The sequence below is a fragment of the Microtus oregoni genome, unplaced genomic scaffold (genome assembly GCF_018167655.1).
Source record: "Microtus oregoni isolate MIOR12 unplaced genomic scaffold, Mior012 000020F_ref0000438, whole genome shotgun sequence".
Taxonomy (NCBI): Eukaryota; Metazoa; Chordata; class Mammalia; order Rodentia; family Cricetidae; genus Microtus; species Microtus oregoni.
This window is the reverse complement of record NW_024543079.1, coordinates 7,043,107-7,059,825: the sequence shown is the minus strand read 5'-3', so window position 1 is coordinate 7,059,825 and position 16,719 is coordinate 7,043,107. Positions and strand designations below refer to the sequence as shown.

At 45.9% G+C, this 16,719-nt stretch overlaps 1 protein-coding gene across 1 annotated transcript; it reads left to right on the top strand.

Annotated features, from left to right (window-relative positions):
• The first annotated feature begins 745 nt into the window (after positions 1-745).
• Srsf6 (serine and arginine rich splicing factor 6) lies at positions 746-4,888 on the top strand. The gene is made up of 6 exons (XM_041670481.1): positions 746-1,005; positions 1,207-1,355; positions 2,616-2,740; positions 2,840-3,048; positions 3,204-3,287; positions 3,388-4,888. Exons 1-6 carry the CDS (start codon positions 899-901, stop codon positions 3,731-3,733), a joined length of 1,020 nt encoding a protein of 339 aa, XP_041526415.1. The 5' UTR covers positions 746-898; the 3' UTR covers positions 3,734-4,888.
• Positions 4,889-16,719: the final 11,831 nt, after the last annotated feature.

Here is a 16,719-nt window from a genome sequence, read left to right as displayed (position 1 = left end):
CTCGGGCGGGGAGGGGGTGTCTTATCTTGCTCTACAGCGTTACAGATGTCACCTCTATGCGTATTCATACATACATATGTACCAAGTGCGTATTCCTGCCACATAAATACCGTGCCTTCCGAGCCAACGAGGTTAAGGATAGTATGGGTAGGAAAGGTGCTCGGTGTTCTTGGGGAACCACCAGGTCTGACAACCCTGGGACACCGTCTGTTGGTGAGTGGAGCCCTGCCACGCTCCCTTTGTGAGCAGCCGCGGTGATCGTGGAATTCAGAGCTGTCAGCGTTCGGAGCAGAGTGAAGGACGTCCCCGCGGGTCACTAAGACCTCCCGGCCGAGAAACTGTGGAACTGACCGGGTGCAGGAGCACGTTCCCACCGAAACCAGCGCGGGCCAACGCTGGAGGGAAAGCGCAACCTTTTTTTTTTTTAGTAGACCAATCAGAGACGAAAACGGGCCAGACTGACATCCCTGGGAACCAATGAGAAGCGGGGCCGTCCTCCGAGTGCTTGGGCACGAGAACAGCTTATTAAAAGGCACCAGTCAAAGGGCCTGGTCCTGGCTGTGGACGGAGACGGGTGCCTAGCGCGGGGGACCATTTCGGCGGCGAGATCGGATCGCTCTAAGCTAGGCAAGCGCCGCCAGCAGCGCCGACCTCTCCGGAGCCGACCGCGGAGCGGGAGAAAACGTGCTACGCGCCGACGTCACGCGCCGCGCCCCGCCCCCGGACGCATATAGCGTAGGCCTGCGCGCGCGCGCGCACACCATTGTGTGGCTGACTCGGCCGCAGCTGCGGTGTGAGGCGCGTGTTCGGGCCTTCGCCGTCCCCGCACCCGCACCGCAGCCCTGCCCCGCGGCCCGCCGCACCTCAGCTAGCCTCCGGGAGCCCACCCGCCACGGCCATGCCGCGCGTCTACGTAGGACGCCTGAGCTACAATGTCCGCGAGAAGGACATCCAACGCTTTTTCAGCGGCTACGGCCGCCTCCTCGAAATCGACCTCAAAAATGGGTGAGTCGCATCTGGGGGTCCGCGCCCCGTGGCGGTGGGAGCCCCCCCAAGGACCGAGTCGACCGAGGCCACTGCGCCGCGTGGCAGGGCCTCCAAAATGGCGGCGGCGCCTCGAGCGCGCGCAGGGGAGGTCGCGGGAGCGCGCGGCGCTGGCTAACGACACGCCCGCCGGTGCGCGGCCCGCGCTCCGCCCCTCCTCAGGTACGGTTTCGTGGAGTTCGAGGACTCCCGCGACGCCGACGACGCCGTTTACGAGCTGAACAGCAAGGAGCTGTGCGGCGAGCGCGTGATCGTAGAGCACGCCCGGGGCCCGCGCCGCGACCGCGATGGCTACAGCTACGGAAGCCGCAGTGAGTCCTTCCCCAGCGCGCTCCGCGTCCTGGGTACCGGGAGGGGGCGGTGGGTGCAGTCACGGGGGCGGGGCAGGGCGGGACCTCCCCAACCCGGGCAGGCGCGGAGGCCGGGGGTCGTTGGCCCTGGGTCTTCCCAGGCCCCTCTCCCTCCACGCATGCTCGGGTAGCCACGGGACACCGGAGCGCGGGGATTGGGTCGGGTGGCAGGTTGGCTAAGTTTGGAAGGGATGGCTTCAGTTGGCCCTCGTTGGCACTGACGCGGGCTCTCCGCACGTGGAAAGCAGGGTTGCCTGTATTTGTATTATTACGCCTTGCTTATCTGTCAGTGCTTTAGCTAGCATTGAGGAAGTTTTAAGGAAAGCTGGGGCGGGGGTGGGGCAGGGGGCGGGGAGGGGGAGGAGCTTGAAGCATAAGTCTTAGGAGAGGGGAGACTGGACGAGGGCCAAAGAAAATGCCATTTTAAACTAAGTAATGTGGTAGAACACCACAAAGTAAATCTAAATAAGCTTTATGCTGTATTGGAACTAGTTGGGGCATGTTACTGGGTGGGGGTTGGGGGGTTTTGGTTATGTGAAATGTTTAATGTTGAAATTGTTGCATGTTGAATTCAAACTTTTTAACAAGTCCTTGATGTTTCAATTTAAAAGTGACCAATGGGGCTGAGGCTGTGTCCACTGAGGCTAAGATGACTGCCTTTCCTGATTGGCCTTGGCTTTTCCATACATTGTGTGACCCTTGCCCTATGACCCTTTGGCTGACCTTACCGGAAGCCATGACGACAGCAGCCTTTTGCCATTAGACGCAGGGTGATGGTGAGGATTCCAAGGGTTAGACAAAACTGGTTAATCTGAACTAGGTGACTGTTACCTTGCGTGTTTTGTGGCCAAACCACCACCAAAAACCTCACACTGTGATGTAAGTACTTAGTGTAACTAGTAAACATTTTTGTAAATGTAGAAATGCATGTAATCAGTTAAGTTTTATATTTTACAATGTTCTGTAAAATAAAACTTAGCGAGGTAAATTGAATAAAGGAGCAGTCACTCTCTAACAGATTGCAGGAGAGGGTTAGTTGGATTTAGTCTATTTGACTTGCCCTTAATTTAATTTGTGGCAAATCACAAATGTATCGAGGGTTTAGCAGTATAATAGCAAAGTCCTACTCCAGTAATAAACGTTGCTATGTTTGTACTAACTTTCAAAAACATGTGTCCCTGTCATTGCAATGCATCTAATTACTCCCTCCATGTGATAAAGGTGGTGGAGGTGGATACAGCAGTCGGAGAACTTCTGGCAGAGACAAATATGGACCACCTGTTCGTACAGAATTCAGGCTTATTGTAGAAAATTTGTCTAGTCGTTGCAGTTGGCAAGACTTAAAGGTATGTACCTGGGCTTTAAGTGACAGTGGGCCGTCATTAAGAGTTAGTGCTACATAGACGTGCTCTAGATTCTGGGGCTTATCAGTCTTACTGTTTTAGGATTTCATGCGGCAAGCAGGAGAGGTGACTTATGCAGATGCTCACAAAGAACGCACAAATGAGGGTGTAATTGAATTTAGATCCTACTCTGACATGAAGCGTGCTTTGGATAAACTGGATGGCACAGAAATAAATGGCAGAAATATTAGGCTTATTGAAGATAAGCCACGAACAAGCCATAGGCGCTCTTACTCTGGAAGTAGATCCAGGTAACATGAGGGGCTGGGGTGGCTTGTAGTTTTCAGTTGTTGCTTAATTAAATTTATGGTGTTTCTTGGTTGTGGTAAACAGATATTCAGCCATAGCTGAGTAGTACAAACACGTTCTTATAGAGATTAAAAATGTCGCTGTCTCTTGTGTGTAGATCACGCTCTAGAAGAAGGTCACGGAGTAGGAGTCGCAGGAGCAGCCGCAGTAGATCTCGAAGTATCTCAAAAAGTCGCTCCCGGTAAATAATGTGATATTGGGTCTCTCTTAATTTTACCTGTTGATGGCATACATGTGTTTTCTGACAAGATACTGAAAAATCTGACTTTTTTTTTACACAGATCTAGGTCGCGGAGCAAAGGTCGATCCCGATCCCGCTCAAAAGGCAGGAAATCCAGATCAAAGAGCAAATCTAAGCCTAAATCTGATCGGGGTTCCCACTCACATTCAAGAAGCAGATCTAAGGATGAGTATGGGAAGTCCCGAAGTAGGTCACGTTCTCGGTCCCCCAAAGAAAATGGAAAAGGAGATATAAAGTCAAAATCCAGATCCCGGAGCCAGTCTCGATCCCATTCACCTCTGCCTGCTCCACCTTCAAAGGCCCGTTCTGTGTCCCCTCCACCAAAAAGAGCTTCCAGGTCCCGTTCTAGATCTCGTTCAAGGTCCAGATCAAGTTCCAGAGATTAACCCTGAACTCTAAGTTCTTTGCACACTATTAACACTTTCCTACTTGCTTAGGCAGTTACTCTTCCGAGTTTGTACTTGGCCTCTTCTTCAAGAGGATTTCCTGAAAAGGGAACACAGGAATTTAATTTGTGGCCAAATTTAATGAGAAAAAGATGAGGTTTTAAAGTGGTAGTATGAAGCCCTGTCCCTTCTTTGTAGAATTAAGATAATTTTGATTTTATAGCCTTTGAGCCTAAAATAACTTTTGTAAAGATTAAGCTCATTTAGATTTTTTTTTAAAAAAAAAATATTGCAGCAGAATCTGCTGCAGGGTTCTGTTGTTTTGTTTGCTTATTTTTAAATTAACTGTTTCAAGCTTTGGATACTGCAGGCTTTACAGGGAGAACCCAAATTTTCAATTATGTTGGCTTTTTATAAAGCTTGAGTTATGTAAGATTTAAATAAAAGTTTGCTACCAAGATGATTGCCTTATTGAATAGGTCACTACTTAGGGCCCTGTAAGTTTTGATACCTGCCATTGATGGAGACAGTGTAAGTTTCACTGAAGTGTAAAAACAAGGCAAGTCTCAGACCAGCAATAAATTAATCAGTTTGGATAACCTTAATTTGTGCTGTTAATTATATCTACCAAAGTCTTTATGCCCCTTTAATAGGTTTAGTTAAAAGTAAAAGGGACTTTGTAGTTAGTGTCACAAGATGTTGTCCAGTTAAGAGGTTTTTAAAGAAACTAAAGGATTACAAATGAACTCCTCAAGAAGTAAGTCCTAGTACTTGGGATCTTGTTATCCTGTGTCTGGAAGTGGTCAGTGTGATTAGTGTTAGTGTGTGGTTTGGTGGTCTCTAATGTTTTGAAAACAGAAGTAGCCTTTCTTTGATTAGGAATTTAGTTATCTTCCTCAAAGTGGGAAAAGCACATAATGCTGCATTTTCTGCTGAAAGTTGCTTATATGTAATAGGTGCTTAGCAGACTACTTGGTAAGATATTTGCTGGTTATAACTTCCCAACAATCAGTCCCATTGTGTTAGTGGGGCTTTTGTGGTTGGTTTGCAAAAACAGCGACATGGATCAGCTGAAATGCTTTGTGCTTTATACATAAAGCATTATGAACACTGTGTCAAAACCAAGTTAAAATAAACAGTGCAAACTTGTAGGAATAACTGGACTTGCAGTTTCCATGCATCCAAAAGCCCAGTTTGTTGAGACTGCAATCAATAAGTGAATTACCTTACAACCCTTTCATTGTTCAGATGTTTTAAAGTCATTTCATCCTAAATACTTGCTCAGTCTTGAGTCAAGATGTAGATGAATTGGCTTCCTCAGCTGTTGCTACATAACCTAGCAAGGGTTGGATTATAGTGCTATAGGGTTGCTGTGTGGGACTGAATAATCAGAAATGCAATACAATGAGGCTGAGTGGGACATTGGGTATTCAAGGGCCTACATCGGTATCAGTAGCTGGGAATACTTGGAAACAGGGAAAGGAGAATGTTTTCAAGAAATTTCTGTTACAAAATCTAAAAGACTAACTTTAGGGAATAGTGTCAGATAAAGCTGCTGCTTTAGTCATCTTTTCTTTGATGCTTTGTTTAGATGTTTATTTTTCCAGTGTAAATTTCAGAAGTTAAAATTGTTTCTGGTCGTAGTTTACCATTTTGCCTGTTCAAAGACAGAAGTGATGGCTCTTTAAAAATTGGGTTTGACCAAAGTTCTTTGTTTTCAGGGAAAAATATATAAAAGCTTTCTGAGCCACAGTCTTTTAAAGGGAGGAAAGGTTATCAGTAAAATTAGGCTTTCTGACCGCATGCATCTTCAACTGTGCTTGCCTTCTATTAATGTAGTACATGATAGAGGCATTTGACTATTTTTAGCTGCCCCAATAAGCATATAATATATAGGTAAATGCCAACATCCATATAATTTTTCTAGGGGCAAAGGCCATTTTATTAAAAATCTAGGCCTAGGCTAGACCCTAGTTGTTATATACACTGAATAAACCACTGACTGCATTTAAAGCGTTTGCCTTAGCAAATTTGACTTAAAATGTTTAGTTCCTTACTGACTAGTGAATTCAGTTCTGCCAACTAATACGCAGATTCTAAGAATCCCATCTTGCACACATTGGTGATGCCCTGGGTGGAGTATCAACAGCACCAACCGATAAAAGAGCACAAGAGAAGTGGGGAACATCTTGAGTCCTGTTGGACATGATAGCGTTTCTTGATCTGCCACAGTGCCTTTATGGCCAGTTTGAGTCCTGCCTACTTCAGCCTTTATGTTCCCACTCCTCCTGTGTTAACATTGCTTTCATCTTGGATATTCTTTTTTTCTACTTTGTTAACCTATTTTATGCTTTATCTCAATAAAACGCTTACCAAGGGAAAGACTTGTTCTGAGTTTATTGTGTTGTCCCTTGGCACCAAGTACTTGGCCGGTAGTTTTTTTGAGTTCTAGTTACCATTGGCTAGTAGTTGATATGTGCTCTTATTTTAGCTCTCGAGGGCAGAGTTTGGGGACAGTAGATAGTTTGTCTTATTTTCCTGTATTTACTCTTGTCCATTTTTATCTTGTGGTTGATATTTTCAACACAGTTTTTCAAATTAGGAAATTTTAAATACTTTGCAAATCCTTAACCTATGTCCTTAATCCTGGGCACTCTAGGCTTTACAGGTTTAGCTTTCAATACCATTCCATTTTCTGTTGCTTAATGTTGTTCTCAAAAGCCTCACCTGTGATCGATCTGATTTCATATACATGGTGGAGTTCCTTGTTTTTCTAAGAATGATCTAGGGCTTGAAGCATAGCTCAGGATGCAGCTTTCCCTCGCATAAATAATAGGGACTGATTGTGGTGGTAGCATGGGAGACTAAAGCCGGAAGATTGCTCTGAATTTTAGGCCAGCCAGTATAATAAGCAAGATAGCTTGTCTGAAAAAAAAATACTTGGAATATAAAATTTTTTAAGTTTAGTTACTAAGGTAGACACTATTTAAGGTGTCTTTTTATTTCTTAGATTGGGCTCAAACTAACCAAGACTTTGGACTTGTAATGTTAAGGCAGTATCAGTGGCATGTAGTATCACATTTGTACATGTACTTGTCTCTTTTTTCTTAACACTGTATTTAGGGGCTGACCTTCAACTCAGCAATCCTACCGCCTCAGACTCTTGATAATTTTAAATTTCTAACCACAAGTGTAGCCTTTCCTAAAAGGGTGGGTTAGTACAGTTATCTTCAGATCCTAAATAAATAGCCCTGTGGTTAAACCTGACTCTCAGTAGTGATTCCCAGGCTCCTATTGTAGCAGTTGATAAAGTAATGGGCACTAGTTTGACCAGAAAGGAGTTTCAGTTCCAAAATAAAATGTAAACAAAGGGTGATGCAGCGAAGTCCACCTGATTCCTTGGAGGAAGTAGGACATGCAGGTATTGCACTCTACTTTGGAGATGCTTCTTGACAGCATGAGTAATAGACAGACATGGAGTAGTCTGAATATTCCAGGGCTCTGATTCCAGTACATTAGCTCTCAGTTAACAAAATCCCCAAACATTTTGGGTTAGGAAGTGACAAACTGCAGAAGGATGTTTTGGAGGCTTTTGTATACAAAATAGGTTTAATTAATGTTTTGGGATGATCACTCTGATCTAGGTGACCTCAAACTCACAGCAGTTTAAGATGCCTCAGCCTGAGATCTGGGATTATAGACGTGCCATGACACTTGATCATTGCTGTTAACTTTTACAGTGAATTTAAAACACCAGTAAGAATAGTGGGATAAACCACCGCCCACTTAGGCTTTAACAGTATATATACCTGTGCGTTTCCAATTTTGAAGGTAACTTTAGGCATTTAATAATGGTAATGCTATAGTACATAGTTCTAGAGGGCATCTAAAATCTCTTTAAGCCCTGCCAAGTGTGGCCAAAGCCTGTAATCCAACACAAGATGATTTTTGAAATCGGGGTTGCATAGGTAAGTTTGCCCCCAAATGGAGGGTGGGTTTATAAACATTTTTCCATTGCCCCATAAAGATTGAAGTAGCTAGGTCATTGTGTATTTCCCAGTCTTGATTTGCTCTAATTAAAGTATATCCAATGCCTTGCATTTGCTGCAAATGGATAGATTTTATTTTTCACAGATGTTTACCTAAATCAACAGCTGGGAACTTGTTTGAAATGCAGCTTCTCAGGTCCCACCCTGGACACACTGATCCATCCAGAAATACGGGGTGGAAACCAGCCTTAAATGTCCTAATAAGCTCTCATATGAAATTGTCAGGGGAGTGTTGGTGTAGACTTCCTGCACCAGGCCCAACAGAAGAGCAGAGGGGAATCACTCGTGCTCAGGTTTGAAGTCATGCAGAAAACAAGAGTTGTTTATTTGGCCTCTCAAGAAATGAGAGGTCTTCACTCAGGCCAATTCTAGCTGACCTGATAAAGAAGCCCTTGTGCTTTGGCCTTTATGAGAAAAGGAACACTTTGAAATGAAGGACCCCCATCTTACTCTGGTCCTTCAACCCTCTGCCTATGAAGCCAATTCTGCTCAGTTCATCAGAGCACTTGATTTCTAAAGTAGATGGTGCCTATTTCTAGAAGAAGAAAAAAAAATATGTATAGATTTATTATACTAGTTTCGTTTTAGTTGTGACTGCACTCTGTTGAGTTCCCCTAACAGAACGTTACCTTCATACAAAGGTAGGACCTGGGTTGTGCTTGAGTTAGCACTTTTCTAGCTATGGGTTTGAGACCCTGCAGTCCTAAACATGACTACCATCACAGATCACCGCTACATGCTCCGGTCATCAAGTTCCATTTGGCCCTGCTACCCTAGATCCTGCCCTGGAGCTAAGTGTGGTGGCACCTGCCTATAAATTCAGTACGGTTGAGTCACAGGCCAGGAGTGTTAAAGGTTGTGGTGCTGGCAGCACATTCAGTACCTGGCACTGCAAAAAGATCAAGAAAATAGCACCACACCCAGATTTTCAGGAAACTGCTATGTAACTGAACAATCTGTGGTCTTCTTGGGTCTGTGTTGACCACATTGCAAACCTCTACTTGAGAACCCGGTGTTTTGTGGCATTCTGTAGTGTTAGAGAGCAAAGTTGCTGAGACTTTATGCATTCCAGATAGGTGTTCTACCACAGCTATATTCCTGACTCATGGTATTTTTTTTTCTTACATTATTATGTATGTGGGTGCCAGCTCAGCAGTTCCCTCTTACCATTTGGGTTCTGGAAATTGACCTCAAATGACCAGAACTGGCAGCAAGTGCTTTTAGCCCCTAAGCCATCACCTGACCACCTCAGTGGTATTCTGATGAGGACTAGGATTCCCTCAGCAATACACATCATTTCTTCTCTTCCACCCTAAGACACCATTTGATGATTACTATGCTTCAACTTTTTAAAGGCACGACGAACAAGTAAACAGCATAGATGGTCGTTGGGACCCTTTTTTAAGGCTTAAGTGATTGCAGTGCCCAGCTCAGGGAGCTGGAGATGCATCGGCTAACCAGTCTTCTCAATGAGTATTAAAACCCTAGAGTTCCTAAATTAGGCCTTTATGTAAGGGGCTGTTCCTTCCTTTGGACTATTTAGGCAGCTAGATGTGGGTCTCATGTCCATACTTATACTAGTCTGTGCAAAGAAGATGGGCACACAGGGAGGAAGAAGGAACGTCTTCGTTCTTCCCCTCAGTGTATCTTACTGGTGTCACTGTGATCTTAACAATGGGGCTTGAGATTGTAGGGCTGGATAGACTTAAGCATCTATCTCACCTTGTCCTGTGTCTGCTTGAGTCTGCTCAGCTGAATTACCTACCTATCCAGAGTATCTGGAACCTACATTTCTGAAGGGCCATATACTGAGTCATGGCTGTCCCATCGCTTTTTATTTTTCTGGTCCTCTGTTCTTTCAGAGATCCTGAACTACTCAGACCCCAGGCTTCCACAGCCTGTGGATTCAAAAGAAATGATGAGCATCTGCAATCTGAGGCTGGGCTCACAAGCCAAATTGTGAGCTTCCCTTCCTCTGTGAAAGCTTACGGGGGGGGGGGGGGGGGGGGGGGGGGGTGTCATTGTTTTGGATTGAGCTCCAGCTGTGAGCCCTAAAAGAATAGACTAAAATGGGAGTACTGGAGATGGCTCAACAGGTAAAAGCACTTTCTACCAAGCTTGACAACCTGTTCAGACCTTGGAACACAACACGGTCAAAAGAGCTGCTTGTTGTCCTCTAGATGTGTAAGCATGACAATAGACCAAAGTGGAGGAGTTACTCCTGTAAAAGTTCTGTGACCAACCCAAATTAAGCTATTTGGCTGACTTCCCAAGAAATCAGGTGAAAGCAAAATTTCCAAAACAAACCAGCCCCAGCAGCTTCAATAGATAAAGCAGTCTAGGGCTAGGGAGATGAGTCAGTGGTTAAGAGCACTGGCTGTCCTTCCAGGGGACCCAGGTTCAAGTCCCAGCACCACATGGTAACTCCAATCCCAGGGTATCCAGGCACACATGAGGAACAAACAACATGCAGTCAGCACCCTTACAAAAAGTCTGAGGGTGACCTGTTAACACTATGGTACCTTGTTATGTTGCCCAGGCACTCAAGAAATCTTGCCTCCGTTACCAGGACTACATGAATGTGCCTTTGAGCCCTGTACTCTTCAAACTGTACTGGTACCTCAAGTAGGTGTAGACGGACGGTCTGCTAGTGGTTAAATGGGCAGGTTCCCATGACTGGTGTTCTGTCTCTTTGGAGTAGTACATTTAATTGTACAAGTAAATCACTTACCCAGAACCAATTTTTGCTTTGCCTTTCTTGCTTCAATATGACTGCCAAGAGGGTAGGCCCAGGGAGATGGCTCAGCAAGTAAAAGCTTTGCCATGCATGCTTGCAAGCTTGGCATTAGGAGCTCAATCCATGCATGTCATGATTTAAGAAAAGAACTGACTCCCAAAAGTTGTACTCTGACCTCCGTTCATGAGGACATGGCACATGTATACCTTCACTCACACATCATATACACACAATACTTTCTAAAGAGTAGTGTGTGCATGATTCCTAGTGCATGTGGTATGAGTTCAGGGATTCGATCCTAAGATGGCGTGTCTCCACTAAGCATCCAAATGAAAAATGCTTCCTGAGCCCTCCCCAAATGGCCTATGTATTTTCCTAACCTGTAGTCTAATGAGGTAGTTGCCTAATTCTTGGTCGCCAAAGACCAAATTTGGCTGTCACCTTAAGAGCCTGAATAGTGGCTAAATTGAGCTGGTTACTCATACCTGTAATCCCAGCTACTTGGGAGGCTGACATAGGGTTACATTAGCGAAACTGTCTCAATAGGACCTTTTTTCCAAAAGAAGGTTTGGGAATGTAGAGTTTGGTCTAGTATGCATGGATTCTTAGGTTCTGTTCCCAGTAAAGAATTTAGTATGGCCATCTGGAAAGAATGGGACCGGCCTCCTAGACTCCTTCAAGATACTAACAGAAGTTTGAGGGCTACTCCAGAAAGACAGAACTAGGGGTAAGAAAAACACAGGCAAGCAGCCTTGGTCATCCAGGGCTAGTTCTGTGGGGTTATTGCTGTCACCTGGGGAATCATTGAGTGGGCAGCTAAGTTCTGACATAAGATTACCAGCCTGTGGCTGGGCGATGGTGGCACATTCTTTAATCCCAGCACTTGGGAGCCAGAGGCAGGCAGATCTCTTTGTGTTCAAGGCCAGCCTGGTCTACAAAGTTCCAGGAGAAACCTGTCTCGTACCACCCCCCCCCCCCAAAAAAAATTAACAGTCTGCAGGGCTTTCTGGAAGTCAAGGTGAGCTGAGGAGAAATGATTTAGAACAAGCCAAAGGGAAAAAAAAATGGAGTCAGTTAATAATGACTGTTTCCTCCAGCAAGGGAAGCAAGGGGCAGTTTGAAAGGCGCCCCCACTCATTCAGAAAATGAGTGATCTTTAGACAGGGAATTTCAGTTCCAAGTCCACAATACCACAAAGACTTAATGCCCCATCTGCTGTCACTGTGAGTGATAAAATCGAAGACTCCAGTCACTCGGGCCTCGCCCTACCCCTCCATGACAAGAGATGCCAGGACAGAGTTGCTTCCCTGTGTGCTGCTCCTGATTCCCCCTTACAAATTCAGTGATTAACAACCCTGGCTATCCTGGAACTCTCTGTAGACCAGGCTGGCCTTGAACTCAAGAAATCTGCCTGCCTCTGCATCCTGAGTGCTGTACCACCACCACCCGCTCCCTTGTGGTATTTTAGCCTTTTTAGGTGTCTTTAGACAGGAAATTCCTGTGTTAAAAGGATTCCCAATTTGCATAGTCTGATGTGTTTGGGGAAACATGTTTTCACGTGAAGGGCAAAACCCTGCTATTCTGAGATCCTTGGACTACTGCAACAGTGACTTCAACTCCTAGTGAAACAGGAAGAATGGGCTGCCTCCAAACAAGTTTTTTCCATGCTTCTCTATGCCAACACCATCTGGGCCCAATCTTGGGAAGGAGGGTGGAATATGAAGGAAGCATTGGACTTGCTCACTCTCTTCTTTAAGCAAACTGGGACGAGTAGGGTAAACTGAGCATAGGGGCAGAGCTGCCCATATCACATCAGCTTGGAAGGGGCTCTCCATCCCTGGGGTGTTGGAATGAATAACAGGTATTAAGACCAATGAGACTGTAAATAGGTAGAAAATAGCAACTGAAATCTATATGAGCTGTTTTTGAATCCCACCTGCTCAAATTTCATGCATCAGTTTGAATCACTAAAACTTGAATTTGTTATTGAGGAAGCATGTGTTCTAATAGGTTTAACCATTTTAATACTTAACCATTTTTGAATCTTAAATAAGCATAGTCTGGATAAAAGAAATCAGCAATGGTTGTGTGTTGGTGTGTTTAAAGAGGCTTCTATGATTATGGCAGTCCCCATCCTTTTTCTGACTAATCTTGTGCCTAAGAACACAAAATGTTCAGAACTGTTGAGACCAGACAACACATGTAAAGAATAGTTCAAATTTAAACTGTTTGCCACAACAATTGGGAGAGTTTACCGTTTAAGTAAGAACTATTTTTCTTTTTTTTTTAAATATTTATTTATTATGTATACAATATTCTGTCTGTATGTCTGCAGGCCAGAAGAGGGCAACAGACCCCGTTACAGATGGTTTGTGAGCCACCATGTGGTTGCTGGGAATTGAACTCAGGACCTTTGGAAGAGCAGGCAATGCTCTTAACCTCTGAGCCATCTCTCCAGCCCCGTAAGAACTATTTTTCATCTAAAGATTTGGCTGATGGCTACCACCTAAGAGCCAAATAGACCTCTTTCCTTCTGGGCAAAATAAGGGGGTAAAATTAAAAACCTGTGTGTAAGAAGGAAGTGGGGCACTGAAGAGTCAACTGAAAGACATTTGTTCATTAGTACCCACTGTGCTAGGAACTGGGAAAACTAAGACCTGGTGGATTTCCTTCATTCTAGAGTGCAGGGTCTCCTAAAGTCTTGAAATACTCGTTTCTATGACGTTACAGCCGTGGTACCAGAATAAGAACCAATAAAGCAGAGGTCTGGTAGAGTGATGAGCTCAGGAAATGGAAGACACAAGAGGAGCCAGTGACCTACTTGAATCAACACTGAAGGAGCCATTATAGAACTCTAGAACATGGCTTGACAGTCTTCCAATGTTGAACGGAAGCACAGGAGTACAGTGATGTTCCCAGGTCACGTCATCAGCCAGTGGCAGTAGGTCACCCAAAGGCTGGCACAGCTAGGGTCCTTCATGCCAGGCAAGCTCAAGGCCAGACGCCGCGCGGTGCCAACCTTCATCTGGGTGTGCGTGCTCTTCACCCATCCTAGGAGAGTTTTCCGAAAATCCTGAAATCCCCTTCTCCAAATGGGGGACCCAGGTGTATACAGGGGTGCGCCTTGCCTGGTACAGATCACTCAGCTGGAGGTCCATCAGGCTGGCTGCCGCTCCTGGCTCCGTGAGTCCCAGAATACTGTAAGAATCTCCACCCACTTCTCCCGAGAAGCTAACGGGTCCTGTGGGGAAGAGGCAATTAAGCCTGCACCCCCAGAGCTCCGACAAAAAGCAAAAGCTGCAACCTGGGTCCATGGCCGTTCAGACCAGGCGGCTTAAGCAGCTCCACGCCAAGCTCTGCAGGGAACGGACCCGCCCCCCTGTGTGCGCAGGCGCGCGCCACACCGGGCGCCCTCGGTCACTTGGCGCGGGCTGCACCCGCTAGCCTTGCAGGTAAGCACGGGTCGGTGGACTCGGGCTGGGGGCTCCCGGTACGTCACACCCCGGTCCCGGCCGGCGTGACGAGTGCAGGTGTCCTGAGGGCCCCGCCCCAGGTACTTTCTCAGTTCCTGGCGCACTGGCCGCGGGCTGGGGAGGTGGCTCTGCAGTACCAGGGCTGGGCACTCCCTTTGGGGGCTGCGGGATGCCGGGCGAGCGAGCCCACCGGCACTGCTGTCGGCATCCAGAGCCGCGGGGAGGGCAGAGACTTGGCCTTGCAAAGAGATGCAATCAATTAAGAGTTTCCATTAATGAGAGGGTGTGGAGGGCGAGTTCGGGTTTCCATAGGCCATTTGGCAAACTTTCCTCTGTCACTGATTTTCAAAATTTTTTTAACAGAAAATTGGATTTTTAAAAAATTGGCTATAAGCGGGGGGGGGGGGGGGGGAACCTAAAGAATTCCGCCATTTTGATGTTTAAAAAAAGTAACCCTTCTGCAGAGCAAATGGATCAGTGACCGCCCCGCCTGCAACTGTCTGCGTTAGTCGAGGGAGGCGGGTGGTGGGTGGGCTTGGACACTCCAACAGCGCATTCCACTCGCTAGCGTCTACATTAGCTTCGGCAGAGACCAGCCAGGGGAAGCCCCTCCAAGTTTTCTGTGTGCCTCCAGAACTATCTTCTTTCCAACACCTACCACCAGGGCATTTATTGGGTGTCTGCTGTATACAAGACATCAAAGGGCTCTGGGTGGAGTGTGTGTGGAAAGCCTGACAGACAGAATGGATACGTTCAAAGATTGTTTATTGAGCACTTGCTATGTGCAACTACTCTCGTTTTAAGTAGGATTTCCTGGAAACACAGATTTAAGTGTAGGTTTATGGGCGTAGCCCTGTGAAGCCAGCAAGATGGAACAGAGATGGTGAAATACTGATACAGTCTCAACAGAGCTTCAGCCTGGGGAGCAGGAATCCCTAAACTTGAGATGGCCCTGCAGAGATGCCTCAAATGAAGGTAAAGGGATGGGGCTTTGATAGGCCTCAGTCAACTGAGCATCTATAGCTGTCTTAGGGAGAAAACATTTGAATGTGAGTTCCCCTGAGGCTGATAGCTGACAGTTGTCTCCATTAGTCTCCAGAAAGGGCTTCTTTTGACTCCCCTCCCAGCTCGCTGCAAGTTTTTCTCACTGGCACTGGATCTCCTCTGCCCTCCCAACCTGCATTGTTTTGGTGCTCCAAGGCTTCCCTCTTTTCTCTGCATTCCCTTCTATGTCTTAAACACCATCTGTGTGCAACAACTTTCAAATGTGTCTCCAGCTGCAGCCTCATCCCTTAAAGTAGAAGGCTCATGAGAACCCTGTGTCTCAGGAGCACCACTGTCCCCAAAGCATAGAGCAGTGTTGGCACTTCACTGGCTCTCCGGGACGTGCTGAGACCAGACAGCAAAGTCCTGTCAGAAAGACCATCTTCAGCTGCTTCTCTGAGACACCTGCCAGAGGGGACTGTTGTTTTTTTTTTTTTTAAGACTTCTTTGAATAAGCAGCCTCTCTTCATAAGCGTCAGTATTTTAAATAAGAGTTTTATTCTGTTTAAAATAACTATAAGTGACACAGAGGCAGAAGAAATGGCTCAGGGTTAAAAGCACCTGTTGCTCTTGCAGAGGACCCAGGTTCAATTCCCAGCAACCCCATGGTCTCTGACAACCATCTGGAGCTCCAGTTTCAGGAGGATCAGAAGCCCTCTTTTGGCCTCAGCAGGTACTACATGCACACAGTGTAGCAAAACCAACTGTACACATAAAATAAGGCTAATATTTCTAAGTGATATAAACACTTAAGCTGTAAAAAGCAAAATGAATTGGAATTGAAATTTGGGAGATACTGGATCTTTATAAACTCAAGTTTTAAAAACTCATCTTGTTTGGCTTGAATGCTTCTTTAGTTAATCAAGTCACATATCTGACCCTATCTACCAGTTTATACCATGTTTTTATACTTCTAATGATAGACATCTGTAATATATTCCATTTTAGGGAGGAAACACTTGGAGATAAATGAATACACAAGAACAACAAGAGAGAAAGGGAGGGTGGGCACACGACAGCAGCCATTGCAACTTGACTTTGCAAGTAGCCAGTGCCCATGGTATTGGCTAGAAGCTGCCCAACTCCCTGGAGTTTCTGTCTAAAGGGAGAGGATTGCTGTCTGTCGAAGGCCTGCTGGTATCAATACTTCACAGCCAGCATTCACTAAAGCCCCTTCAGGTAGGTGCCATTGTCACCTTCATTTTACTTTACTGTTAAGAAAACTAAGGCTTGCCAGGCAGTGGTGGAACACACATTTAATCCCAACACTTGGAAGGCAGAGGCAGGCAGATCTCTGTGAGTTCGAAGCCAACCTGGTCTACAGAGTGAGTTCCAGGACAGTCAGGGCTTTTATACAGAGAAATCTTGTCTTGAAAAATGACAAAAAAAAAAAAAAAACAACAACAACAAAAAGAAAAGAAAAGAAAACCGAGGCTCAGAGTAGGAAGGCTGCTTATCTGGAGTCACGGGTACCAAGTGAATGTGGCGAAGCTGAGAGTCTAACTCAAAACTCCGTCGTGGGCTCAGCCTCAAAATTCTTCCTTACCATCTATGCCTGAAGCCATGGCTAAGGAGCAGCTGAGTAGTAACCGTGCTGTGGAATGCCATTCTTCTCTTCTCCCCTCCCCTCCCCTTCCCTCCCTTCCTTTCTCTTCTCCCCTCTCCTCCCCTAACCCCCTTCCT